The sequence below is a fragment of the Anolis sagrei genome, chromosome 2 (assembly GCF_037176765.1).
Source record: "Anolis sagrei isolate rAnoSag1 chromosome 2, rAnoSag1.mat, whole genome shotgun sequence".
NCBI lineage: Eukaryota > Metazoa > Chordata > Lepidosauria > Squamata > Dactyloidae > Anolis > Anolis sagrei.
In genome coordinates this window covers 286,960,456-286,986,808 of record NC_090022.1, presented here as the reverse complement: position 1 = coordinate 286,986,808, position 26,353 = coordinate 286,960,456, and the positions used below count along the sequence as shown (strand labels likewise).

Here is a 26,353-nt window from a genome sequence, read left to right as displayed (position 1 = left end):
AATATAACTAAACATCATAATAACAACCACCATCATGGGCTTTCCTTCAGTTCTCTCACCTCACTCCTCATTCAGGGAAAAGGGAGGAAGAGCAAACTGTTCTTAGTATTTCCAAGAGCCAGCTGTGCCTGGATCTTGGGAACATGGGATAGAATTTATCATTTCTACTGACAAAGCAGAGATAATATAGACATTCTTTTCCCAGCTGGTTGGGAGGGTGTGAATCTAGAGAAAGGTTTTGTTGGAAGCCTTCTCAACCAAAAGCTTCTGTCCTTGATGCTACATATCTGCCCGACCTTATTTTGAATATTTCTTGAGGCAATTTCCATGTAAGGTGCATTCTTCTAGTTAGAAATCTGCCACCATAATTAGTCCTTAATTTTTGTTCCTAAAACACCAGGTGGTTATTATTCCCTTTTCTTTGGAGGGCTCAGAATAAGGCAGTTATTAGTGTCTTAATAATGATACCTCTAATTTACAACTTATTTTATCACAGCACCTTCAAGCATGTTGGTGAAAGATGAGTATGTTCATGAATTTGAAGCGCAGCCATCACTCTCAACTGCTGAAGCCCATTCGGTTCAGACTATCCAGCATCCACCAAGTAACAGGGCATCTACTGAAACTTACAGCACCCCAGCCATGTTGGCTCCTTCTGAGTCTAATACTACCAGCACTACTAACTTTCCCAACATTCCTGTTGCTTCCACAAGTAAGACAACTGTGACTCTTTGAAATATTTCAGGTTCTTTAAAACTTAACAAAATGAACAGCTATTGCAAACTGTTGTTACTGTAAATGTCATATTTTAATTATTTAAGGAATTTGTATCTCCTTCTTCAACTAGTTAAGACTCCCAGTATGGTTTACAAGCTTTAATGATAGGATTGGCCTTATTTTTAGGTTTATAATCTAAAAGAAATGAGATAAAATGAAATGGGTTGGGGAAAAGAAAAGCTGGGCATAACTTCTTGGTAGACTGTGTGCAGGTGGTCTTTCTGGGCAAGCAATAGCAAAGCTGACTCTCTTCTGGTTGATGAAGGGAAGAAATCAGTCTCCCTTTGCCATGATGTTCTTCCTAAAAGGTGGATTGTATACAGACTCCCAGTGGCTATTGATTCTTTGATGGTGGATGTATTTAGTAATTATTGTAAAGTAGTGATGTGGTTAAGCCACAAAGTACTGGCAGTAAGGTGGGGGACTACATAATTTTGGTCACTTCAGCTGTCAGCTTTGTATTTAAATACATTCCTTAATTTTATTCCAGTGTTAATTAGTACTCTGAAATTATATGGTGTTCATTTCTTAAATAGGCCTTAAGATGAGTTGTAAGTAGTTGATGAACGTTTTTGGCATTTTATTTCTGGGTTTGTGCAAGTGTTTTGATTGTGAAAGACATCTGAAGAGATTTAAATTTAAAAATTTCAAAGTAGTCAGGTGATGGCAACAGGTTTATGTCTCCAGAGTTCATACAAATAATGGAATTTAATATGAACTGCACACTTTGACATCCAGATTATGTCTGCTCCCATTTTCAAAGTCAGTGTTATTTCTTACATTAGTAGCAGGGACTTAAAGCCATATTGCATTGTCTGCAGTAAGTGTAGTAGTTAAAACACGTGAATGATGTGTTCAAAGCTTATATGTGGGACTTTATTCATTTGCAGTACTCTTAGTTGATTGCTCCTCTTATGTGTAGGTTGGTCATGGCATCTTCCACCAAGGGTAATTTATTTTCAGAGTTTCAGACTCTTGTCAGAGCATTACCACACCATCAAGAAAACAAGCATGTTCCTTTCCAAGTAGAACTAAAAGTAGACTGCCAAGCAATTGTGTCCTTGTCCAGGTAGATCATAGAAAGAGGTAGCAAACAAGAGCCACTTCATTATTTAGGATGCCAAATTAAGCAGCTTAAGAAAAAGAATAGGAAGCTCTTTTGGTAATCCTTGAAATTCATATGATTTAATCTTCAGTTACATCTAATTGGTGGACTGGAATTCTGGTTTTGGGGTCTTTATTTTGTTTTGGCCCAAACATAAAGTATGACAGAACAAGATTTAGGCAAGGATATTCTATGTGATTTGTTTTTCCAACATAACAGGTTGTAAGTGTACAGTTCAGTCTTACTGCTGAGTTATTTTTTGCATTGAAGCAGTTATTTGGCTCTTATTATTAGTGTGATGTAGTGGTTTGAATGTTGGTCTATGACTCTGAAGACCAAAGCCTTGCTCAGCCATGGAAACCCATGAGCAAGTAACCCTGAGCAAGTTGCACCAAATCTTGCCAAGAAGATCTTGTGATAAATTTGATTTAGAACTGCCCTAAGATAGAAATGATTTGAAAGCTCACAACAACCTGACTGTAGCAAAATCATAGCAATAGCCTTTCAAAACTTCCACATGCAGAAGAGTAGCAGTGGTGTGTCACTCTTCTAACAAAGCGTTCATTCAGGGTCTTTTTTAAAGCATAGATGACATCTTTTGCATTTTGCCAGGTCAACCCACCAGTATGTTGCCAGGTAGCCACACTGATGGGCTCTTACAGATTGCTTCAGGACCTCAGCCGGGAACACAGCAGAACGGCTTTGCAGCTCAGCCAGCTACTTACCACCACAGTAAGTACACAATTTCAGTCTTCAATGCATTGTCACCATCTTCATTGCCATCATCATCCCCCTCCCCAGCTTTTTCCAGTCTGGCAGTCAAGGCAGCTTACAAAGGGACACAGCTAAAAGAATCACAGCATGTACACCTTAAAAATACAATCAAACCAAAAATAGAACAAGAAGTCATTCAAAGAAAAACACAAACAGTTCAGGATTTGTCAAAGGCCATCATAATTTGCGGTGTGAAGGGTTTTAGGTAGAAGATGGAGCAAACTCATTTTCTACTGTTGCAGAGGGTAAGACTCAAGATAGTGTATGGCAAAATATTAAGAGTTTTTAGGTGGTAAGATCTTCCAGGTGGAATTCAGGCTATAACCGTGGACTCCTGCTTTGCTATACTCCAGAGAATCTTCCCGGATCTATATTTGTAAGATTCTGATTTTGTGACAGCATAAAAAAAACAAAGGAGCCCCCGGTGGCGCAGTGGGGTAAATCACTGAGCTGCTGAGCTTGTTGATCAAAAGGTCGCAGGTTCGAATCCGGGGAGCGGCGGGAGCTTCGACTGTCAGCCCCAGCTTCTGCCAACATAGCAGTTCGAAAACATGCAAATCTGAGTAGATCAATAGGTACCGCTCCGGCGGGAAGGTAATGGCGCTCCATGCAGTCATGCTGGCCACATGACCTTGGAGGTGTCTACGGACAATGCTGGCTCCTCGGCTTATAAATGGAGATGAGCACCACACCCCAGAGTTGGATACGACTGGACTTCATGTCAGGATACAACCTTTACCTTTACCTATAAAAGAAACAAACAGCAAGCTAAAATAAAATAGTGCAGTCTTAAAACTTGGAAAATGTGTATCACTTTACATAAAAGAAATTGACATAAATAGTATTAAGGACTTTTAAAATTACAAAATAAGTGTCATTTTAGATGACACACAGTAGATTGTCTTCCAGGAGTTGTACTACTATAGTGTATTGAATATATGATGGAAAACCAGGACCTAATTCTTCTGTGCCCTGATTTTTTCCTTAATTCTAATGTACACGCATAATCACCGAATTTCCAATAGCGTTAGACAGAAGATCCCAGGTTCTTAGGTTATGATAGCCAATAGTCAGATATCCTTTATGTATAACTGGAATTATACTTCCTCAGTTTCTCCTAACATTTATTTGTCAAACCTTATACCTCAGCTGCTGCACCCATATGGTTTGGTGGTATTGGATTGCTGTGAGTTTTTCAGACTGTATGGCCATGTTCCAATAGCATTATCTCCTGACGCTACTGGAACATGGCCATACAGCCCGAAAAGCTTGCAGCAACCCAGTGATTCCAGCCACGAAAGCCTTGACAATACTTTGGTGATACTGTCACCTTACATTTCATTCAGCTTAGGACAATAGCAAAGGTAGAGCTCTCTTGCAAAATGGGTCAGCTGAAGGTCTCTCCTGAGAAGGTTAGGTGTTATTCCTAGCGGGAGTTCTATGTTCTTAGAAGTACACATGTGGCTTAGCATGTTCTGACAAAGTATAGCTGAATCCCTGCAATAATTGAGCCAAGATTATCACCTGTACTGGTGCTGATATTCAAATAGTTCTCCAGAGGATGATCGACTACAACTCTTAGCAACCCAAGCATAGCTCATGGGGAGGAATACAGGGCAATGCAGTTCAGCCACATGATACTTCTGTAGCAGGCCTGCACAACTTGTGGCCCTCCAGATGTTTGGACCTCCAACTCCCCGAAGTCCCCAGTCAATTTTTGTTCAGTGGCCAAAAATTCAGGGAGCTGATGTCTAAAACACCTGGAACCGCAAGTTGTGCAGGCCTGGTTTGTATAGTAATTTCGTTTTCAGTTGACTAGGTATAATAAGGAGCAAAGGAACTCAAGGGGAAGGGTTGGGCATCTGTGAAGGATTCAGGGGCAGCGGTTTGTCTCCAGTGACCATACAAACAACCAAAACTTTCAAAAAGAACTAAAGATACAAATTAGAAGAAACTACATATCCAGTTCTGGTTTTGAAAACCAGATAGTTTCAGCTTTATAGGGTGTGGGGAGAGGGCTTTGTGACCAGTTCAAAATGTGAATTGCTGCTCTTCAAGGTTGCCAAGAGAGAAAATTACACCTTTTTGCCACAAAACAAAAAGCCAGAAGGTGGAATTGGAGGCTACACAAACAGCTTGAGAGACACATATTCAAGCAGTATCTAATTCTCTTTTGTAGTAGTTAGCTGTATCAGGGGAGAATACATGTTGCCAATCCCTGTCTGGTTGTTGTCTCACAGCATTCTGCCACAGCCCATTGCGTTTGGTGTGTCTCAAATAACAGCTCTGTTCTGTCTGGTATGATTATTTATGTTTGTACGCTGGGTATCTAAATTTGTTTCCCAATTCCTTCGACATTTCACATTTTATATTTCACCAGTTGTAGAATGAAGATGAAAACTACATTAATTCCTTCACCGGGATAGTATTAAAGCTGGTGTAAGTGGGTTATCTTCCTGATGCAGTATCCATCTCTGGATGATACGTGTCATCATACTGCTTAAAAAATCTGTTATTATATATCTTGGAAACAACAAAGAATCTTCTGCTGTCTTAAAGACGAACAGAATTTCTTTGGTGTATGCTTTGTGGATTCCTTCCCATCATCAGATGTACTGAGTGTAGTTCCAGTGATGCACATGCTGGGATTGCGGTTAGGGAGATGGAAAAATAAAAGATCCCAGCAAGTGATGATCTTAACAGTGGCTATTTGACAGTTGTTAGGAGGTAATAAGGGCATCCAGCATGAATGGCAAAATAGCTTGTGTTTGATGATTAAAAGTCATTGTTCAATCCGCATTGAGGACAATGATAGTGGGTGGGATAAATAGGAGTTCTGGGCCAACAAAAATGCAGTTAAAGATAGTGCCATAAAAAGTCTTTGACTCTGTTTTGACTTAATAAGGACAGTGGCTTTTAATCTCACTATGTATTTTACTGTATTTTCAATGCCTTTAGCTCTCCTATTTTATTTTCCACCTACTAAGTTTGAATAGAGACAAAAAGCTTTTTATCTTACTGTGTATTAGTCATGGGCCCAGTTATTGTTTCATCCGTTGAATTTGTGTTTTCATACTATTTTGTTCATTCAAAAGGCACAAAATGGTACACCCCCCTCCGTTACGGAAATATCAGTGAAACGAAAGAAAAGTGGGAATGGTTACCATTCGGTCAGCTGATTTTTGGCACTTGGCTAAAGGCCCTGGCAGGTGCTGGTACTTTGGGTCTGATCACCACACATGCACTCTCCTTGGAAAGAGTGTGTGTGTGTGACAAGCCAGCTCAAAGCGCCCATGCCTGCCATGACCTACAGCCAAGTGCTGAGTGCCTCTTACTTGGCGCTCGGCATTTGGCTGCAGGCCCTCCAAGGAGAGTGTGTGTGTGGTGAACAGGCCTAAAGCACCAGCACCTACCAGGGCCTGCAGCCAAGTGCTGAGAGCTGAGTAAGACGCGCTCAGCGCTCGGCTGAAGACCCTGGCAGGTGTGGGCGCTTTGGGCCGGCTCACCACACACGCACTCTCTTTCCAAAGAAGAGTGTTAGCCCTAAAACTGAATGGAAGGGGAGCATGGGAAGCCCACCCTTTGTCGCCAATGGACTGAAAATATTTTTTTTCAGACCTTGGAAGAAAAAACGTATTCTGAAAGGCACCTGTTTTCAGGAGAGGCGCGAAAAAAAGTAAATGGGGCCTTTCGAATGAAACAAACAAAAACGGAGTGTGATTCTATTCAAATGCACAAGACTATTTTGTGTGTCATTTAGCTCATCTGAGTCAAATTGTCTTATAATGCTATCCAAATTGTGTCGGGTTTTTTTTTACCACTGTACCGTATATGTAATTGAGGGAGCAGTGAGGCTTTTGTTGCAGAAAATAAGAATACAATTCTGCAAAAATATTTATTGTCTACCTAGTAAACTTATTACTGTGTTGTCATGTAATCACTGAGTGTCTGGATCTGTTTGGCCACTGACTTTGGGGCTTTATTTGAGGTGAAGAAGATCTATTGGGGTGAAGGTTTCAATAATTCTGATTCTTTTAATGAATAACTGTGCTGTGTGATTACAGTATGTCCCCCAAAGTTATGAGATTGTAAGGCAGGGATTGGCAGCATGCGATCTTCCAGATATTATTGAACTGCAATTCGGAAAAATACCTTACTGATTGTTACCTGGGGCTAGTGAGGAATTGCAGTCTAACAAGATGAAAAAGACCATACAGTATCCATTCCTGTTGAAAAAAGTTTGAGGATGTAAATGATACAAGATATTGAGTAGTATTCTGAGGATTTAGCCTTACATATTAAATGATTTCACGGAAGAATTCAAATTTTAAAAATCCAAGAAGGAGCATGGTTACCTGCAGCCTTTAGAGCAAGCGTTTACGAACTTTCTCCATTCCCACAGTTTCAGTCTAAATTAAGAATTATTTCTGGATTACCCAGATCACTCATCCAATACATCAGGAGGTCTGACAGGAAGCAATAATAATTGATTTTTTTTGGTGTAATTTCTGATATTGTAATCTAGCCAAACCATAATTGTGGAAAACTCCTTTTACTCTAGTATGTGCATTAGAAATGTTACCCAAAGTGAAGATGACAACCACAGTGGTCTCATCAGCTCCATAGTCTTCCTCAAAATATTCCTCTTGACAAATGTCCTCCACTATGAAAGCATAATAAAATCCATCCAGTGGTTTGATGAGTAGCACTGTTTGAAATACTGAAGGTTTTGTGTAGTTTATCTAGGCGGCCTATTGTGTTGCTTTGAGAGGTGATATACTTTTGTATCAGGCCTAGCGAATGAAGACCTTTCTTGGCTCAAATATCCCCTACCCAAAATCTTTGGGATTACAGATGTTTTGGATTTTTTTTCCAGATTTTTAAATATTTCCATATGCATAATCTTGGAGATAGGATAGAATGTCTAAACACAAAATTCATTTATTTTTCATATACTGCTTATATATATATAGCCTGGAGGCAATTTAATGCACAAGCTTTTTAATAACTGAGAGTATCTTGAACGACACTGGAATGGACTAGGATTATGAAATTGGCTATGACCCCAGGACTTGACGAAGCGGATTTTTAGTATAAGTATATGTCATGTTGTATTGTCTGGTTTGTATTGTCTAGATTTATTGTACACTGTCCTTTTTGTTGCTGTTCACCGCCCCGAGTCGCCCTCGGGCTGAGAGGGGCGGTCAATAAATGCAAAAAATAAATAAATAAAATAAATTTGTGTACACTGAACCATCAGAAAGCTAAAGGTACCCAATTTTGGAGCATTTCAGATTTCCAGGCAAGGGATACACAACCTATAATTCCATCAAACTCAACAATAGCATAGTAATATAAAGCAGAAAAATACAGAAAAATATGTATAAAGCAGAAAAATACAGATAATATAAAGCAGAAAAATACCGAGCTCCAGAACTAAGCACTACAAGTTATATATGAAAAGGACAACTTAAGCCAAAGGACCCAGACCAACTAAAGCCTATAGGAAATGAAATATAGCTTACTATCAATCAGTAGTCAGGGTAATTTCATTTTAAACAATAGTTTGAATCTAAATGTAGAAATCCATGATGAACCAAAGTACTCACAAACGTATTACAGTCCATTCCTTACTTGTGCGGGCCAACTATACAGAGTCCACAAGGCATGTATCATTGTCAAAATATGATGATGTGCATGCTATAATGAAAAGCTGCTACTGCTCCTGGAAATATGAAGCAATTTTAATGATAATATCCTAAGATTATGGATGGAATTTTCCACATTCCAAAGATGCATCCCTTTGTGAGTCGTATACTACAGCTGTTCCATATGTAGGAGTGCTTAGTTCTTGTATTTGGTGTTATTTTGCTTTGTATTATTATGAAGCTTGTATTACTTTATACTGAATTATACAGTTGGTTATCAGTTATGTTTTTCTGGCTTGAGGCTTCAGTTATTCCGTGTTCTGTTTTTCATAGTATTTAGTACCATACTGACCTTTGGGTTCGATTGTTCGAATCCCACCCACATGTCCTAGTTGGTGTTTTGCTTCCCAGTAACAATAGAGGAAAATAAAGTAGCAATATAGGATAGGGGCCAAGTTGATGAGAAGAAGGGGGAAAGCTCACCTGCTCTGCAAAATGTCCCAATTGCTCTGTATGCTGTTTGAAGGGCATAAATAGATGAAGGCCTTCCTTTTAGATGAGCACAGAGCTGGCTTATCAGTCTAAGAGGAGGCTCATATTCCAAGGTCAGTGTCTTACAGCCAGAAAAGCACTTGCAATGGGTCAGATCTGAGAGGGTTAAAAATAAATATTCTTGCTCACCTGCAAGACATATTGGGTGCTTCATTCCCACTAAAGTCAATAGTGTTTCTTGCATTTAGGGGGGCTTGCTTTTTCCCCTTTTTAGCAGGTGAGGAATATGCTACAAGAAGAAGTTGATCAGATCTTTCTTCTTTATTTTTTTAAAGATAGTACAACAACTTGGACTGGTAGTCGAACTGCAGCTTACACACCTACCATCCCTCACCATCAGAACGGACATCTTCAGCATCACCCACCTATGCCCCATCCTGGACATTACTGTGAGCACTTACATATTTCCTCATTGAATCATGCTTTTTTGTGGGAAGAGGATGATTGTGGGATAGTAGGCAGTGTGGTATAGTGGACAGAACAGCTTTGAAGCTCTCTTACTGGTTGTAGGCCAGTTGCTCTCTCTCTTCTGGAAACATTCTCCGTGGCAGGAAATTATATAGCTTCATGAATCACTTTGAGCTCTCGCAAGGAAGTGTGGAGTATAATATAATTAAACCAAAAAACTATCTCGTGCTTGTATAAGCTGAGGTAGGAGAGTCCATATTACTCCTCTCCTAAGAGAGTTGTAGAGTCCTGCATAGAAACAGGTTTTTAAGCAGTGGATAGCATGTTCCACAAGCAGTTCTTTAATGTATTGGCATTCTTTATACTTAGTTCGATTTTAACTTTTTGTACATGGCACACACTTTTAGAGTATTAATTTTTGGAATGTTGTTCATGTACAGTAACGAATTGTCGTGCAACAATTCAGATTAGTTCTTAGTGGCAGTTCAATTTTAGAATATGCTAGAAGTTGTGAGGACAGTGGATAAATATGGATTTGATTTTGTTTTCTTTTTTTAAAGGGCCAGTTCATAATGAGCTTGCTTTCCAGCCTCCTATATCAAATCACCCTGGTAAGTCCTTATTCAGAGAAATAATTCTTGTTCCTATATATTATCAGCATTTCAAACTGCTCTATTTAGGGCCCATCTTAAAATTTGTTATATGTTACTTATTTGTGGACCATCTTTTAAAAAGTGTCTGATGTGTTTTTCAAAGAATTTGAAAAATAGTTCAGGTTGTGTTGTTACTGATTAAATCAAACCATTGGGAGCTCTCCATCTGGCCTGTACACTCTTGTATTTGTTGTTTCTACACAGCAGTTGGACTTTTAAAAATCAATGCCAGTGATGTCCCCCCTTAAAAAAAAAAATCTTTGCCCTGCGCATTCCCACCATATATCAATTTGGCTTTTGCAAAGCTTCCTTAGTGCTAATGGATGGGTCTGAAAGCCTCATTATTATCATCTGGATGAGTGATGGTGTGTCATCTCTCAGTAGGGAGGGTAAACTTTCCCTGTATACTGTGCCCTCGTATCATTTCCCCGTCCCCACATTGCACAGCAGTTAATTTGGAAGCTTCCATTGGTGGCAGTTTTTTCTTTCTAGTGGAGTGAGGAGGATAAAAGATATTTGGGACATGAAGCTGACATCAAAAGTAGTGCCCTATATTCTTTCTCTGCTGCTTATTCCCGTGCTCTACATTAAGTTGTTCTTCATCTTCCATCTTAATCTTCAGCTCCAGAGTATTGGTGCTCAATTGCCTATTTTGAGATGGATGTGCAAGTTGGTGAAACATTCAAAGTCCCTTCAAGCTGTCCAATTGTTACTGTGGATGGATATGTGGACCCTTCAGGAGGGGACCGCTTTTGTCTTGGTCAGTTGTCCAATGTCCACAGAACAGAAGCCATTGAAAGAGCAAGGTATGTTTTCTGGGTCGTGGTTTTTATTTAGCTTTGGGTTATTGATGCGGTTGCATTTTCCAAGTCTCTATATGACCTGTACCTGTGTCAGGTTTAGAGATAGAACTGTCTTCAGCTACATCCAAACCCTAGTAATGCTGTGTTTTTTCCTCTTTGGGAGACAGTGCCAAACATGGTGCCACCGTTGAAAATATCCCTTCTTAAGCAATTGTAGATCTTAGCTGGTGAGTAAAGGCAACCAGCAGTAGACAGTCCCCACCAACTCAAAGGCTCTAAAAGTGCAAAAGACCCAGATGGATTGTATAAAGCTTGATAGGTTGATATGAGAACTAGTTCTCCTAATGAATGGGCTGTGCAAATGCTGAAGTGCCTCGTCTGGTAAACTTTGTGGAAACTGATGTCTGGGAGCAATACCAGAAGACTGTGTTTAGTAAAGAAAATACTTTATAATTGAGTTACATATTTTGGAGAGAGGAAAGATGGAATCTGCAACTACTGATAACGACCAGAGAGAAAGATGCTATATGGAGTGAAGTCAAGCCTTGAGAGTACCAGTTTGTAGGTGAAGCATAAGAGCAGACACTATAAAGAGAGAAAATACCAAGGAGTGCCATATGTCTCCTAGCCCCCTCACTTCCTGTGTGTTTTTATATCAAGCAGTTCAGAGGCAGATCTCTTCGTTTGCTCTGACACCAGCTTTCATTATCTCTGGATATATCTGTAATCTTCCATCTTCATTAGGGATCTTCTAAAGAACTTGGAAGCTTTTTGTTCACTTTTTAATATTTAAGTTGGTACCAAAATCTGAAGCTGTTGATCACACATTGTCTGTGAGACTGGCAAAGGAACTGGCATGAAACACACTCCTCTTAAGTGCAATTGTTGATTTGCTTTCCTGTTGAGCTTTCGTCCTAGATGTCGTGATGGCACATTCAAATTAGGTGCTTTATTCAATTGTAAAGAGATTACAAATACGAAGTAATGCCCCTGCGGAATCTTTCAAGATGGGTGGGGAGAAAGGGTTTCTCAGTACTAGCACACATAAATGTTGAGCTTGCACTGTTTCTGAGGATTATTAGCTGCCCTGGATTTGCCTTAAAAAACTATTCACTGTAGCTGTTTGCAGTTTGTGTGTTTCCCTCCCATGATCTGTATAAAAAGATATAAGTAAAGGTTTCCCCTGACATTAAGTCTAGTTGTCTAGGGGGTGGTGCTCATCTCCATTTCTAAGCTGAAGAGCCGGCCTTGTCTGTAAACACCTCCTAGGTCATGTGGCCGGCATGACTGCATGGAGTGCCATTACCTTCCCGCAGAAGTGGAACCTATTGATCTACTCTCACTTGCATGTTTTCAAACTGCTAGGTTGGCAGAAGATGGAGCTAACAGTGGGTGCTCACCCTACTCCTCAGATTCAATCTGCAAACCTTTCGGTCAGCAAGTTCAACAGCTCAGCAGTTTAACCTGTGCCACAAGGGACCTGTGTAACTAAGAGCATATAGAGCTCTAACTCACCCATCACCCATGTTTTTTTCCCATTTAATTGTGCTAACTGCTGTTTCTTGCCTCTTTCCTCCCCAGGTTGCATATAGGCAAAGGTGTCCAGCTAGAATGTAAAGGCGAAGGTGACGTGTGGGTTCGGTGCCTCAGTGATCATGCAGTCTTTGTTCAGAGTTACTACTTAGATCGAGAGGCAGGACGTGCACCGGGTGATGCGGTTCACAAAATTTATCCAAGTGCATACATTAAGGTTTGTGTGAATTATTAATAAAGTAATTATGCTTGAATCCAACAACCCCCATCCTTAGTATTCATTGCAATTGCAGCAATTAGCTTAGACAGACTATTGTGTGAGTGGCTTATCTGAAATCTTTATAAACTAAAAACTTTATTCTGGAGTTTTCTTTTGTCATTCGATGAAACGATTATATTGTGTTCAGTACAGTAGCTAGTATTAGGTATGAATTTTTCTTCTCCTGTCAAAGGTTACAGAAAGAATTGCAGCATATACCAGGATAGATAGATGAGAAATTATTTCCTTGGGGCATTTGGCTGAATTCACATGTCCTTTGCCATGGTTGGAAAGTTTTGATCAGTCTTGACCTGAAAGATCAAAAGAAATTCTTTATATAATTTGTTACATGTTCACAAATATTTATTTATTTATTTATTTATTTTCAGTATTTCTACCCCGTTGTTCTCTCAGGACTCAGGACGACTTACACTTGGCAACAATTCGATGCCGCTATATATAACAAATTAAAACAATAAATAGAGCCTTAATTAAAACAGTAAAAAACACATGCCACTTAGACCTTCACTAAAGTGAAAGCATCTTTTTTACAAGCTTCTCCAAAAGATATTGCAGTCTTTCTCTGTCTTTTACTCATCTCTCTTCTCCATCTTGAGATTCCAGTATCCACTATAAGTGGGAACATTTGGCTGCATTATTTACATTCAGCAGTCTCAGTGGGATGATGGGTTATACTTTATCAAACATGGGCCTTCACTTGTATATGTGGGCTTATAATACAAAATGCATGCCAAATTCTATCTGCACCCCTCCACTGTTTTACATATTGCTAATATACGAATAAGAAATTTTTAGAGGTGTAATTTAAGATTACATACCTGGGAGACAATCCCATTAAGCCTATGAAGTATATTGTTATGCATATGTTGAATTATGCTGTATTTTTTTAAAGTCATGTAGATAAAGACTAGATTTTAGTGAGGTCTATCTTGTTCACCTACAGGCTTTGATGATATGTGGGGTTGAGTGTTGGGAGTAGCATCCACATCCTGTTTAGATTGGTTTCCAACCATTTGTCAGAATTCTCCTACACACAAATGGTTCTATCTAATTTGGGCATTGAACAATCTGTGTCTTTTCACAGAAGCCACTGTTACTATTCTGTCCATGCCCTTCTGTTTCTCAGGCTAAAAATGTGTATGCTTCTTGGTCAAATAATTAGACTTTTTTTGTTCAGACTAAATGTTGGGAAATGTATTAAAATTTCTCTATTTTGCATAATGCTGCAAATAGCTTGGCTTATAAGATTCAGGGACAAGATTTCTGTATGGGACTATTTTGACATAGCTACACTCCCATTTCCTAAAGTCCACCTTAAGAGCCAGGTAGTCCATATTGAGTGAAGGAGATCTGTGGCATTGTGGTGAGCCGAAGGACAACATATCCAGTCCCTTTTCTGCCAATGAGCTCCAGGGCAAAAAGCGGATGTCAGGACCCTATGAGCTCATTGATGGGGGAGCTAGACATTAGTATTTTAAATGGCATTACATATTGTTTTTACAGTTTTTAATTTTGTTTATATTTCTATTGTTGTGCTGATTTGTTTTATTAATTGATATGTGGTTATTTTCCATGTATATTATTTATTGTATTCATTTGTTTGCTGTAAGCTGCCCCGAGTCCCTCCGGAGAGTGGGGACAGGGTATAAATAAAGATGATGATTATTATTAGACACATAATACTTCAGAGCCCTGCTTGCCATTGCCTCAGGATTCCTTTAATTCCTTTAAAGCTCTTCCTTTAATTGGGACAGTTCTTCCTGCCTTTATGGTGGTTTTTTAGGGGCATTTGCAGCTGTGTCAATGGTGTCATGATCATAAATGTGGATATGAAACAGTTACAGGGTCATACATCTGGTGCATTACATTATGACTGTCTAATAGGATGGCAGCTCCTACTTTATAAAGGACTTGTAATCTTTTATTAAGAGTGACAGAGTGAGCTGCTTATAGTGGTCTTTCCTCCTGTGGGTGAGAACTTGTTCAAAAATGCAAAACGGAAATTTTCCATGTGGCAGTACTACAATAGCTGCCATGTACCCTACACAAACAATGAAATGGTGGCTGCAGGATAGAAGATGGCTCTGAAACCACATGTAATAATTCAAATGAAACAGTATTAGTAAAGGTTTTCCCTTGACATTAAGTCTAGTCGTGTCCAACCGGGGTGCTGCTCATCTCCATTTCTAAGCCGAAGAGCTGGCATTGTCCATAGATGCCTCCAGGATCATTTGGCCGGCATGGCTGCATGGAATACTGTTACCTTCCTGCAGGAACACTACCTACAGATCTATTCAAATTTGCATGTTTTCGAACTGCTAGGTTGGCAGAAGCTGGGGCTAACAGTGGAAGTTCACCTTGCTTCCTGGATTCGAACTGCTGATCTTTCAGTAGGCAAGTTCAGCAGCTCAGCAGTTTAACCCACTACGCCACCTGGGGGGCCGAGACAATATAATAATAATAATAATAATAATAATAATAATAATAATAATACTTTATTTATACCCTGCTACCATCTCCCCAAGGGACTCGGTGCGGCTTACATGAGGCCAAGCCTACAGTACGTCAATAAACAAAGGCAATAACAAAACAATCAATACAAAACAGTTAAAATAAATGCCATAAACAAAAATAAACAATAACAGTAACAGACAAGCATTTAAAAAACCTATGGCCAGGCCAAATGTAATAATTTAAAATTTAAGAAATAATGCTGGGCATGAACAAGGTAGGATATAATTGGGATAGGTATATTTTATTTACCTATGCACACAAGACCCTACATAATTTTATATATGTATGTATGTATGTATGTATGTATGTTGTACTCAGAATAAACTCCCTTCAATTTAGTTATTCCTAGTTCCATTAGCATAGAAGATCCCATCCCAGGAAAAAGGCAGGACATACATTCAGTCAATCAGTAAAAAATAAGGAGGGCCCCTACTCTCATACTGGCACAAGTTGCTCATAAATTCAGTTAAACAGATAGCATTTCAGGACCATTTCAGTCACCAGACAGTTGTTCCTCATTGCACTTACAACTACTGTGTAATTTTTAAATGGTTTATGCTTTTATTTCACAGTGTATACGATCAAGAACATCTAAGTCCTATATGTGATATTGATGTGGTTCCATTGTTTTTTCGTAGACTTTCATTTGCACGTTAAAAATCTACCATAATCATTGTTTCTTTTTAAGGTGTTTGATTTACGTCAGTGTCACCGTCAGATGCAACAGCAGGCTGCTACAGCACAGGCTGCAGCTGCTGCTCAAGCTGCCGCAGTAGCAGGAAACATCCCTGGGCCAGGATCTGTTGGGGGAATTGCTCCAGCTATCAGTAAGTGGCATAGTGCCTGTCCCTGCTTTTTTTAAAAGATCTATTTGGCAAGGAAAAAATAGCATTAAACACAATATTTTGTATATATTCATGAATAATGCATTGAGATCCAAGTAGGGTGGTCTTTTGCAGCTGGTAATTTTGTCAGCGCCAATTGTTTTTCGGTGCAGGCCAAGGTCTTTAGGCACTGCACCTAGTGTGCCAATCACCACTGGGACCACCTTGACTGGCTTGTACCAGAGTCTTCTCAGTTCTATCTTTAAATCCTCATATTGTGTAAGCTTTTCCAGTTGCTTGTCATCAATTCTGCTGATACCTGGGATTGGAACATTGATGACCCCACGATTGTAGGGTTAGGAGTACTGTGCTCCAAAACTCTTTGTCAGTTTGTCAGTCTGAATTTGGAAGTCCCAGAGTAGTTTGACATGTTCATTTTGTGTAACTTTTTTCAGACTTGTGATCCCATCCGTTTTTTTTTTTGTCGTATTTGGCTTATTATTATTATTATTATTATTGTTATTATTATTATTATGCTATTATCCCTCTCCATATGGAGACTCAAAGCGGCTCACAACTAAAAGCATTGTAATATAACTTAAAATAGATAATATATATTAAAACATCATTAATCATCATTAAAAACATATAAAATCACAGCAGCTCCTGACAGTCTTAAAAACCTTCTTCTTTAAAAGTCTACCTGAATTTTAGGCTGCCACCGGAAGGAAAGTAGGGAGGGGGCCAATCTGGTTTCCATGGGCAGGGAGTTCCAGAATTGAGGGGCAGCCACCAAAAAGCTCCCCTCTCTCGTTCCCACCAGTTGATCTTGAGATAGAGTTGGGACTGAGAGAAGGGACTTTCCCGAAGATCTCAAGGCCTGGGCAAGTTCATACAAGGGGATGTGGTCGGCCAAATAAGGTTCCATCCAATATAAGAGTTATTAATATGTTGGTAAAATGTCACCTGATTTGGTTGGTGTGGTTCTAAAATCAATGATTTTATTGAGTAAAGAAACCTGGAAACTGCCCCATATATCCATTTATAAACTGCCAGTTGAGCAGTATATAAATCTCTTCAGCAAATTAATGAATGAATGAAAAAGAATTTCAGTTATTAAATTATTACCCATTGTCTGTTTAACTTACAGTTTCCAATAAAATATCCGAATACAATAATTTACTGAGCATATCAAGTTATACATAGTGTATTTATTTTGCAAAAACGCAAAGCAGTGTTGAAACTGTAATGTGTGCCAAAAAACCTTCAAGTATTACATATTCCCTCTTCTGCTTTTTAGGTGTGAAAAAGGAGGAAGCATTTTCCTCCTCGGTTCCAGAATTTCTGACACATCCCACCCCCAAGCACACTGTGGTTTACTAGTTCCTCATCTACTTTTCTTTCTTCTATTTGCTCACCAGTCCTATCTCTAATTGCATTGTTGGAGACAAAGCAAGGGCTTTAAACTTTAGTTTCTTCAGACCCAATGTTTCTTCAGACCCGTTTCACATTTGATTGCTAACTGATTTGTCAATTTAGGTACCCATCTACATGCTAGATAGCCATGAAAGTTTTTAGTGTTTGGACCAAGCCATCATATCTAATTTTAATCTAAGAGTTTGTTTTGCCCCTTTTCAACACAACTGGTCCTTGTAAAATTGTCAGCAATCTGGGTGTGAAAGCTTTTGCAAAATTCCTTTCCCATTAGAATTCAGAGGGTGCAGCAGTCCTTGGTAAATGCTTTGGATACTTCAAATCAGAGGCTGCAGGTCCATTGGAGCAGCTGCTGTTTTTCTGCGAATTGAATGTTGTAGTTTAAAAATAGCTCTACTGGGCAGAAACAGGGGTTGGAAGGATCTTGTTGAAATGAATTGTGAAGAATGGTGTGCTAGGAATTTTTTCTTGAACTATTCCAGGGATGCTAGACTCATTCATAAATTAGTATTCGGAAGTTAAAAAACAGGAACTGGAATTGTGCAGGCCTCCAACTGTTGCTAATTCCAGGGTCAAGCATTTTGCGCTGCCGCACTAAACAGGGCTCTTGGGAGTTGCATTCTCAGCAATATAGAATCATTGAGTTGGAAGGGACTCTGTGGGTCATCAGCTCTGACCCCGTTTAATTTACAATCTCCTACAACATCTTCAGCAGGTAGCTCTCCGGCCTCTTCTCAAAGATGTTTAGAGAAGGAGACCACATTTATTTCCAGCCATCTGATTCCATTGCCAAAGGGAAAAACAGGTTTTATTTGCTCAGGAAGAGGAGCCATGTTTGAGTAATGACTCCTGAGTTTTCTTCCTTTGACTCTTATTGTCAAGAGGTTCCTTCTGATGTAAACATGATCCTATCCTCTGGAGTAGGCATGGACAAACTTTTTTGTCTTGGGGCTGCATTGTGGGCCTGGCTGGGAGGGCTGGGCCAAAAGGAAGGGGGACCATGCACACTCTGGGTGGGGCAGGCCTGGGAGGGGGAGAGGATAGGGCCGGGGGGGGGGGGACAGGGCAGGGCCTGGGTCATCCTCAGGTTGTCCTCCCAGCACAAGGATGGGACTGCTCACCCTATCGTTATTCCAGGAGGAAGGTGGGACATGCCCCAATCCTCTCTCTGATCCTCCTTCCCTGATTCTTAGGCTGTCCTCTCGGCATTTTGCCAGGAGGGGGGTGAGACAGGTGGTTGAGAATGCTCCGGAGGGCTCTCAGCCACGCGTGCCTTCATCAAGCCATCCTCCCGACATAAACATGGAACCGCTTGCACCATCCTAATGCCGGGGGTAGGTCGAGACACATGACTGAGAATGCTCCAGAGCGCTTTCAACTACTATGAGACTTCCTCCTCCGTCTTTTTGGCATAAGGACAAAGTGGGTCGCTGTGTTCTTCTGCCAAGAGGACAAGGAAAATGAGGAGGGCCTGAGGTAAGCACCCAGGGGACCACATCCAGCCCCAGGCCTTAGTTTGTCTGAGAGAATCAGAGCACGGGTTGACTCCTCCACACTGATGACCCTTTGAGGTATTTGAAAAGTGTAGTCGTTCCACAAGTGTAGAGCTGCACAAAATTGTGCCCAGTCCTTACCTTGAGGCTTATTATGAAGCAGTAGGCACCATTACACATTTGTTATGCAGTTCTCCGCCAGTCAGGACAACTGGGAATGACAAGGATACACACTGCTGACGTGCTCAAGGTGTTTTAAAGTGTTGCAATAATCTAGAAGCGTTAATTTGCAGGCATTGAGGGTAGATCAGAGAAAATTCCCAAAAATGATCTGATGTTTTGCTGAAATAACACAGCTAAAAAGAGTGTTGAATGCCATTCTCTCTTGCTTTAGGCTTGTCAGCAGCAGCTGGGATCGGTGTGGATGACCTCCGCCGCTTGTGCATCCTGAGAATGAGCTTTGTGAAAGGCTGGGGCCCCGATTACCCACGACAGAGCATTAAAGAGACTCCGTGTTGGATTGAGATCCACCTGCACCGGGCTCTCCAGCTCCTGGATGAAGTGCTCCATACCATGCCGATTGCCGACCCCCAGCCGCTAGACTGAGACCCCGTTGCAGCTCTTAGCTCTTCTAGAGTGAGGATGGTGGAGTGTAAAATACCATTTTGTTTATTACTGGAAGATATATTTTACTTCCATTCTGCTTAATCTCTTAACCAGGTTTTAAAGAGAAAATGTCTTTGCCACCTTGCTCTCAGCAGAAAGAATATGAATGAGGTCCCCACCTCCAGATTTTGCTTCTGAGGTTGTGGGAGGCTGGTGTTAACCAGCCGTCTTTTTATCGTAATCCTGGTGCGATCACTGCTTTCTGCCTAGGGAATCTCGCTCGGCTCAATGGAGCCTCCTCCAAATTCTCACTGAGGCACGATACTGCCACTTTAAACAATCCTATGCATTTCAGGGAGCCCAGAAATGGGGCTCCGCTTATGCAGTTCTTCAGGCTGCCCTTGAATCCACCCCAAATGAGCAAAATCATGTTGATTATTCTAAAGGGAGGATTTTCGTGCTCTGCATTACTATGGCACTGGAGCATCTCTCATAGGGAGACTCCTGCATGTAAAATATTTATGTACACATATTCTTTTAAAATACACTAAAAGGAGATGGGCTTCAGAGCTGGCACTAAATTCAAGTGCACCATGAAATATTCAACACAGAGAATTGCCAGTGAAATTACATAACAAATGTCTAATGGCAGGAACATATTTTCATCACTATTCCCAACTGATTTTTTAACTACAGCAAAGAGCCTGTTAAAATGTTTGCAGTTGAGAGGGCATGAATATGTGTTTTACAGAACTTGGAGTGCCATCTTTAAACTTCATAATCACGTTTAATGGTTGCATCATTGAGAACCCAGATTTCTTTTTTAATCTTTCGACATTTCTACTCAGGGCAAGATGGCAAACTTGTTTTTATACCTCTTGGTTATTTTAAGCTCTTTATTCCATCAACAATCTTATCTATTTGCATTGACTTTGTATAGAGAATTTCAAGTAGAAGTTGGAAATGTATTTGGCTGTATGACAGATGCAATATTATGCTTTCTCTAGTTAATAAAAATATTGGAAAAATTCTCAAAATTCTGTGAGATACTTAAATATTTCACTTTTGTTAAGTATTTTTCTACACTTTGAACATATCTAGTTTTCTTGGACAGTTTGCTCCAGAGCTTGGAAAAAGTACTTTTGGGGGGCTATTAATCCCAGAGTTCTCCAACTAGCAGACCCAGTGGCTGTGTTGGCTGGAGGGTTCCGGGAGTTGTAGTAAAAACCACTTTTCAAACTTCAGTTGTTTCCTGAAAGTAGTGCAGTAAACAAGGGGTTTGCTCACAGATTCTGTGTACCAGTAATGTTGTCTTTCTTTCACTGTTGGTGGTGCCAAAATATAAATATAGGCAGGAGGCTGGGGTGAATCTCTTATCCTCCACAAAGTACTTGATTTCCCAACCTCCTGCCTGTATTTACCTCTCCTTCCTTTCTTACCTAGTTAACGAGGAATCATAGAATTGCAAGAGACCACAAGGGAGGCTGCCCAATCCAACTCCATTCTGCCATGCAGGAACACACAATCAAAACACTCTTCTTGACAGATGGTCATCCAGCCTCCAGAGAAGGAGACTCTACCATACTCTTAGGCAGCATATTCCACTTTTGAACAACTTTTAACATTAGGAAGTTCGAATAAGGCCTTCGAGGAGGTCCTCCATGATCTTCTGGCAGACCAACTAGTCCAATGTGGGATAGGCAAAACTATAATTAGGTAGATCTGAAATTGGTTAAGTGAACAAAGCCAAAAGGTGCTCACCCACTGGTGAGCACCTCTTGGCTTTGTTCACTTAACCAATTTCATCCTGGAAAGAAGTGACAAGTGGAGTGCCATAAGCAGGGTTCTGTCATAGAATCATAGAATCAAAGAGTTGGAAGAGACCTCATGGGCCATCCAGTCCAACCCAGTTCCTGGGCCCAGTTCTGTTCAACTTCCTTATTAATGACTTAGATGAAGAGTTAGAAGGCATGATCATCAAGATTGCAGATGGGACCAAATTGGGAGAGATAGCCAAAACTCCAGAAGTCAGGAGCAGAATTCAAAGCAAACTTAACAGATTAGAGAGATGATTAGCCAAAACTAACAAAATGAGTTTTAACAGGGACAAATGCAAGATACTCCACTTTGGCAGAAAAAATGAAATTCAAAGTTAACGAATCGGAGGAGTGCCTGGCTCAATAGCAGTACATGTGAAAAAGATCTTGGAGTCTTCATGGACAACAAAATAACATGAGCCAATGTGATTTTGGCCTGCATAAATAGGAGTTGAGTGTCTAGATCCAGGGAAGTCATGCTACCCCTCTATTCTGCTTTGGTCAGACCACACTTGGAATCACACTGTGTCCAATTCTGGGCACTGCAATTGAAGGGAGATGTTGACAAGCTGGAATGTGTCCAGAGGAGGGAGACTAAAATGATCAAGGGTCTGGAGAACAAGCCCTATGAGGAGCAGCTTAAAGAGCTGGGCATGTTTAGTCTAAAGAAGAGAAGGCTGAGAGGAGATATGGTAGCCATATATAAATATGTGAGAGGAAGTCACAGGGAGGAGGAAGCAAGCTTGTTTTCTGCTGCCTTGGAGACTAGGATGCAGAGCAATGGCTTCAAACTGCAAGAAAAGAGATTCCATCTGAACATGAGGAAGAACTTCCTAACTGTGAGAGCTGTTCAGCAGTTGAACTCTCTGCCCCGGAGTGTGGTAGAGGCTCCTTCTTTGGAGGCTTTTAAGCAGAGGCTGAATGGCCATCTGTCGGGGGTGCTTTGAAGGTGATTTTCCTGCTGCTTGTCGGGGTTGGTCTGGATGGCCCACGAGGTCTCTTCCAATTCTGTGATTCTATGATTAAGTGGAATCTCTTTTTCTGTAGCTTGAATCCATTCTAAAGGGAAGACTTGAGAAACGCAATTATTCAAAGCCTTCTCACCAACTAAAACATTACACCTCACTAAACAGGCAACATTGTTCTTAAAATGTCAGTTATTCTTGCCAAAGTCCTCATTAAATGGTAGGTGGGCTTCCATCTTCCATTAGAAGAGGCATTCCCCTTTTTTTGCAGGGGAAGGGATTCCTCTTCAAGAGGGTGCCTACCATAATAAGTATGCAACTCTCTCCAAATGTTCACCTTTCCTATGCAAATATATGCATTCAATTGAACGCTCAGTTAAAGCCAGTCCATGTGATGGAGGAAAGCTTTGTTTAATTAGGTGGCAACCCTAATGGAAAATGTATGTACCTGTGTTCATTTTTCTTAATGTAGATCCTTCTTGCCGTTAGTACAAAGTATGGCTGTGTGTATCCCCAAGAGAGATTCCTTGTCTTTGTAGCAGTTCTGTTTTTAACTGATGGTGCTGGAGATTTAACAGATTGGTGAATCCTGCATCAAATGATTTTATCACAGTTCTGATGACTATGTTGAGGTGCAAGTAAGGCGTGCTATAGGATCTCAAGCTGCTGTGGAGTTTTTTCAGAGCACAGTTAAATAGTAAAATCCTCTTTGAATGGTGAAGCAGTTGAACAGGTTCTCCAAATTCAGATTTAACCTCAGAGGTGCCATGTGCTAGCTTTCATGAGTTCCAGTTTCTGCTTCCATGCCACTTTGTGGTCCCAGCAGCTGTGGTCTTGCGCTTCAGGAGTGGTCAGCGGTCCAAGGGTACATTCTCCTGTCCCAGCTTCTTCTTGTCTTAGACCAGACTTCTCCAATCTGGCATGCTTTCGTTCCATTGGACTGCCATCTCCCATCATCCTCAACCGCTGGCCATGCTGATTGAAAGCGATAGCAGATGCAGTCCAACACATCTGGAGAGCCTCAGATTGGAGACAGCTGGCTCAACCAAATGTTTCCCTGCTTTAGGAATGGCCTGCATGCCGTTATAAAAACGCAGCCTTGTTTCAAGAAAGGGTGAGTGCTTCTCTGCTGTGCAAGTTATGGGAATGAAGCAAATTTGCATACTTGTCTATTTTGCATAATCAGTCTAGCTGTTAGTCTGGGCATGTTGAAAACCCTGCCTAGGACCTCTCCCTCTCCACTTGCCTTGCTGTCTTTGCTCATCAGTTTGGACAATGAAATTCTTGAAAAAAAATCAAATGCTGGGGTTCTCATCAAGCTCAGTCAGGCTCACAAGACTGCCAGTATGTCTGCAAATATGCAATTGTGATGTACACAGAGCCACACTCCTCCCAAGCTGTGAAATCTTTCAGAAGTAGGCCTTCTCTGTTTTACGTAGCTGTAAGGAGCGTGGGGGGGGGGGGGTGTTTTTATTTGGTTTACCAAACTTCTTCGGAGCTTATGTTGTTTGCATTTCAAAGTAAAATAAAGAAATAGATCTTCTGATTTCCTCCTGTTGTTTGTTAAGCGGAATTGCTCTAGTGTGGTGCATTCATATCTTCAAAATGAAAGGATACCTGGAGACGAAGATAACTAGGTAAGAAAGACACATTGCGGGGAAGTGGGAGAGGGGTTTTTGTCCCTATCTGTTGGGCAGTTTACAGAAACATGCCTGCTATAAATGTTATTCTACTGTGATAACATATCAAGGTTTAATGTATTGCCAAAGGCTTTCATGGTTGGAATCACTGGGTTGTTGTAGTCTTTTTGGGCTATATGTGAGGTCACAACCTCTGAGGATGCTTGCCATAGATGTAGCTGAAATGTCAGGAGAGAAAGCTTCTAAAACATGGCCATATAACCCAAAAAACCTACAACCCATATGAAGGTTGGTTATACACACGCACACACACACACTGTATTTTCTGGTGTATAAGAAAACTGGGCGCATAAGACGACCCCAACTTTCCAGTTAAAATATAGAGTTTGGGCTTTTGGGATATACTCGCTGTATAAGACTACCTCTCTTCCAATGCACACTAAATAAGAATTTAAAAAACAAACACCAGATTTGATTTCAGTATGGTAATTTTCCTATTACTGTACCTCCTCCTCTGCTTCTCAGATCTTGCACATGTGCACCTGCACTGCTTCATTGCAGTCCTCAGAAGCGAGATCTGAGAGGCAAAAGAGGTATGGTAATAGGATACAAGGGCGGACCAGACAGGTGAAAGAGGCGTGGTTTTTTTTGGGCACAGCGGCACTCTAGATCTTTTTTCCATTCTTTGGGCGTCCCAGACACTTGCAGCTTAGCCTTTCATTTGCACCTTCCCAGTGAGGTGCCCCCTCATCTCATTATCAGGACCGTGTTAAATCACTTCTTTCTACAAATCCTGGTGAGTGGATCTTCTTCTACCGTACTTGTACAGTGCTGCCTTTTCTGCTTTCATATGGTCTTTGCATATGGCAGGGATGCGGCCACGACCTGTTTTGAGCTCTCCCCACTACATACGGTGACCGCAGATTATCCAGTCTGGCTCGAAAGTTTCATCACCCGCCCTATAAGATGACACCTGGTGTATAAGACGACGGCTGACTTTTGAGAAGATTTTCCTGGGTTAAAAAGTAGCCTTATCTATATAAATAAAAATGTAATGTCTGTTTGTGGGATTAACATAACTCAAAAACCATTGGATGAATTGAGACCAAATTTGGACACAATACACCTATCAGGGCAACAAGTGACAATCACTCATAAAAACCCTGAAAAACACAGCAGAAGGGTCTTAAAAAGCCAAAAAAAACCCCAAAAATATATTACAACACATGCACAAAACCACAGATATATAAACAAACACACATATATACACACATATGCATAAACACACACAAAACACATACACAGAAAGGGGAAAGGAAGGAAGGAGAGAAGGAAGGTGAGAAAGAAGGGTAGAGAAAGAAAGAAGGAGGGAAGGAACAAAAGGGAGAAAGAGGGAGAGGGAGGGAGGGAGGGAGGGAGGGAGGGAAGGAAGGAAGGAAGGAAGGAAGGAAGGAAGGAAGGAAGGAAGGAAGGAAGGAAGGAAGGAAGGAAGGAAGGAAGGAAAGAGATAAGGAAGGATGGAACCAAAGAGCAAAGAGCAAAAAACAGAGAAGGAAGAAAGAAGAAGGGAAAGAAAAAGAGGGAAGGAAGGAAAGAGGGAGGGAAGGGGAGAAAGAAAGGAGAGAAAGAGGGAGGGAAGGTTGGTCACAGCAATGCGTGGCGGGTACAGCTAGTATGCCATAAAATACAATACACACACACGCACACAACAATAGGGAATAAAGCCACTATGTTTCAAAAGCAAGACCTACTGTGCCTCTTACTGAACTGTCTGGAAAAGAACCTGATTCCTAGGCTGGTGCATAATTCGGAATAAAATCGGAACTTGTATCTGATGTGTTAAATTTGTCTGGCTCGGAAGTTTCAGCACCCGACCCCCGACTTTTCAGAAGATTTTCTTGAGTTAATAAGTAGTCTTATATGACAGAAAATACATACACACACACAACAATAGGGAATGAAGCCACTATGTTCAAGGGCCAATTTTTCAAAAACATGACCTACTGTACCTCTTATTGAACTCTTTGGAAAAGAGTAATAATATCTGTGCTAAGCTGAAGTTATGTGGTTGTGTGTCATAAAGACAGATGGACATTCATGTGGCTTTCTGTTGTCGCTTTTGGGAGGAATAAATTGTTTTGGTCTAAACTTTTTAAAATCCCTAAAAATATGTAGACATGTGAATCTTTCTGAAACTTATGGAGATTGATGCCCTTGTTATCTTATGCATTGTATACAAAATTCAAATAGATAGCTCTTGTAGTTTTTTTTAATGCTGTTTATAAAAATTGAAAAATTGCCAAAATTTTGTGGATAAGTCAAATGTTCTTAAATTTGGTTGGCAAACTGTGGTAAATGTGTTCTACTACTGTAGCAAGTTTCATCAGGATAGCTCAAAAAATAAGGGAGAGAAAAGCCCCTCAAGTTTCCCCACTGACAGTGATGTTTTTCCTTTGCATGACCGCAACCACCATTAATAAAGTACTTACAAAGATTCGTAAGTTTCATTAGAGTTCCGAAATTTTGA

At 40.6% G+C, this 26,353-nt stretch overlaps 1 protein-coding gene across 3 annotated transcripts in view; it reads left to right on the top strand.

The window, feature by feature from the left end:
• The window catches only part of SMAD4 (SMAD family member 4), a 42,423-nt gene extending 21,982 nt beyond the window's left edge, over positions 1 to 20,441 (top strand). For all 3 annotated transcript variants that reach the window (XM_060761261.2, XM_067464653.1, XM_067464654.1), the window contains 8 exons: positions 497 to 712; positions 2,495 to 2,614; positions 9,132 to 9,245; positions 9,825 to 9,875; positions 10,540 to 10,723; positions 12,302 to 12,470; positions 15,736 to 15,874; positions 19,193 to 20,441. In XM_060761261.2, the coding sequence (XP_060617244.1) occupies positions 497 to 712; positions 2,495 to 2,614; positions 9,132 to 9,245; positions 9,825 to 9,875; positions 10,540 to 10,723; positions 12,302 to 12,470; positions 15,736 to 15,874; positions 19,193 to 19,404 (1,205 nt within the window). In that variant the 3' untranslated portion in view covers positions 19,405 to 20,441. The remainder of the gene's footprint in view (positions 1 to 496; positions 713 to 2,494; positions 2,615 to 9,131; positions 9,246 to 9,824; positions 9,876 to 10,539; positions 10,724 to 12,301; positions 12,471 to 15,735; positions 15,875 to 19,192) is intronic.
• The last annotated feature ends 5,912 nt before the right edge of the window (positions 20,442 to 26,353 follow it).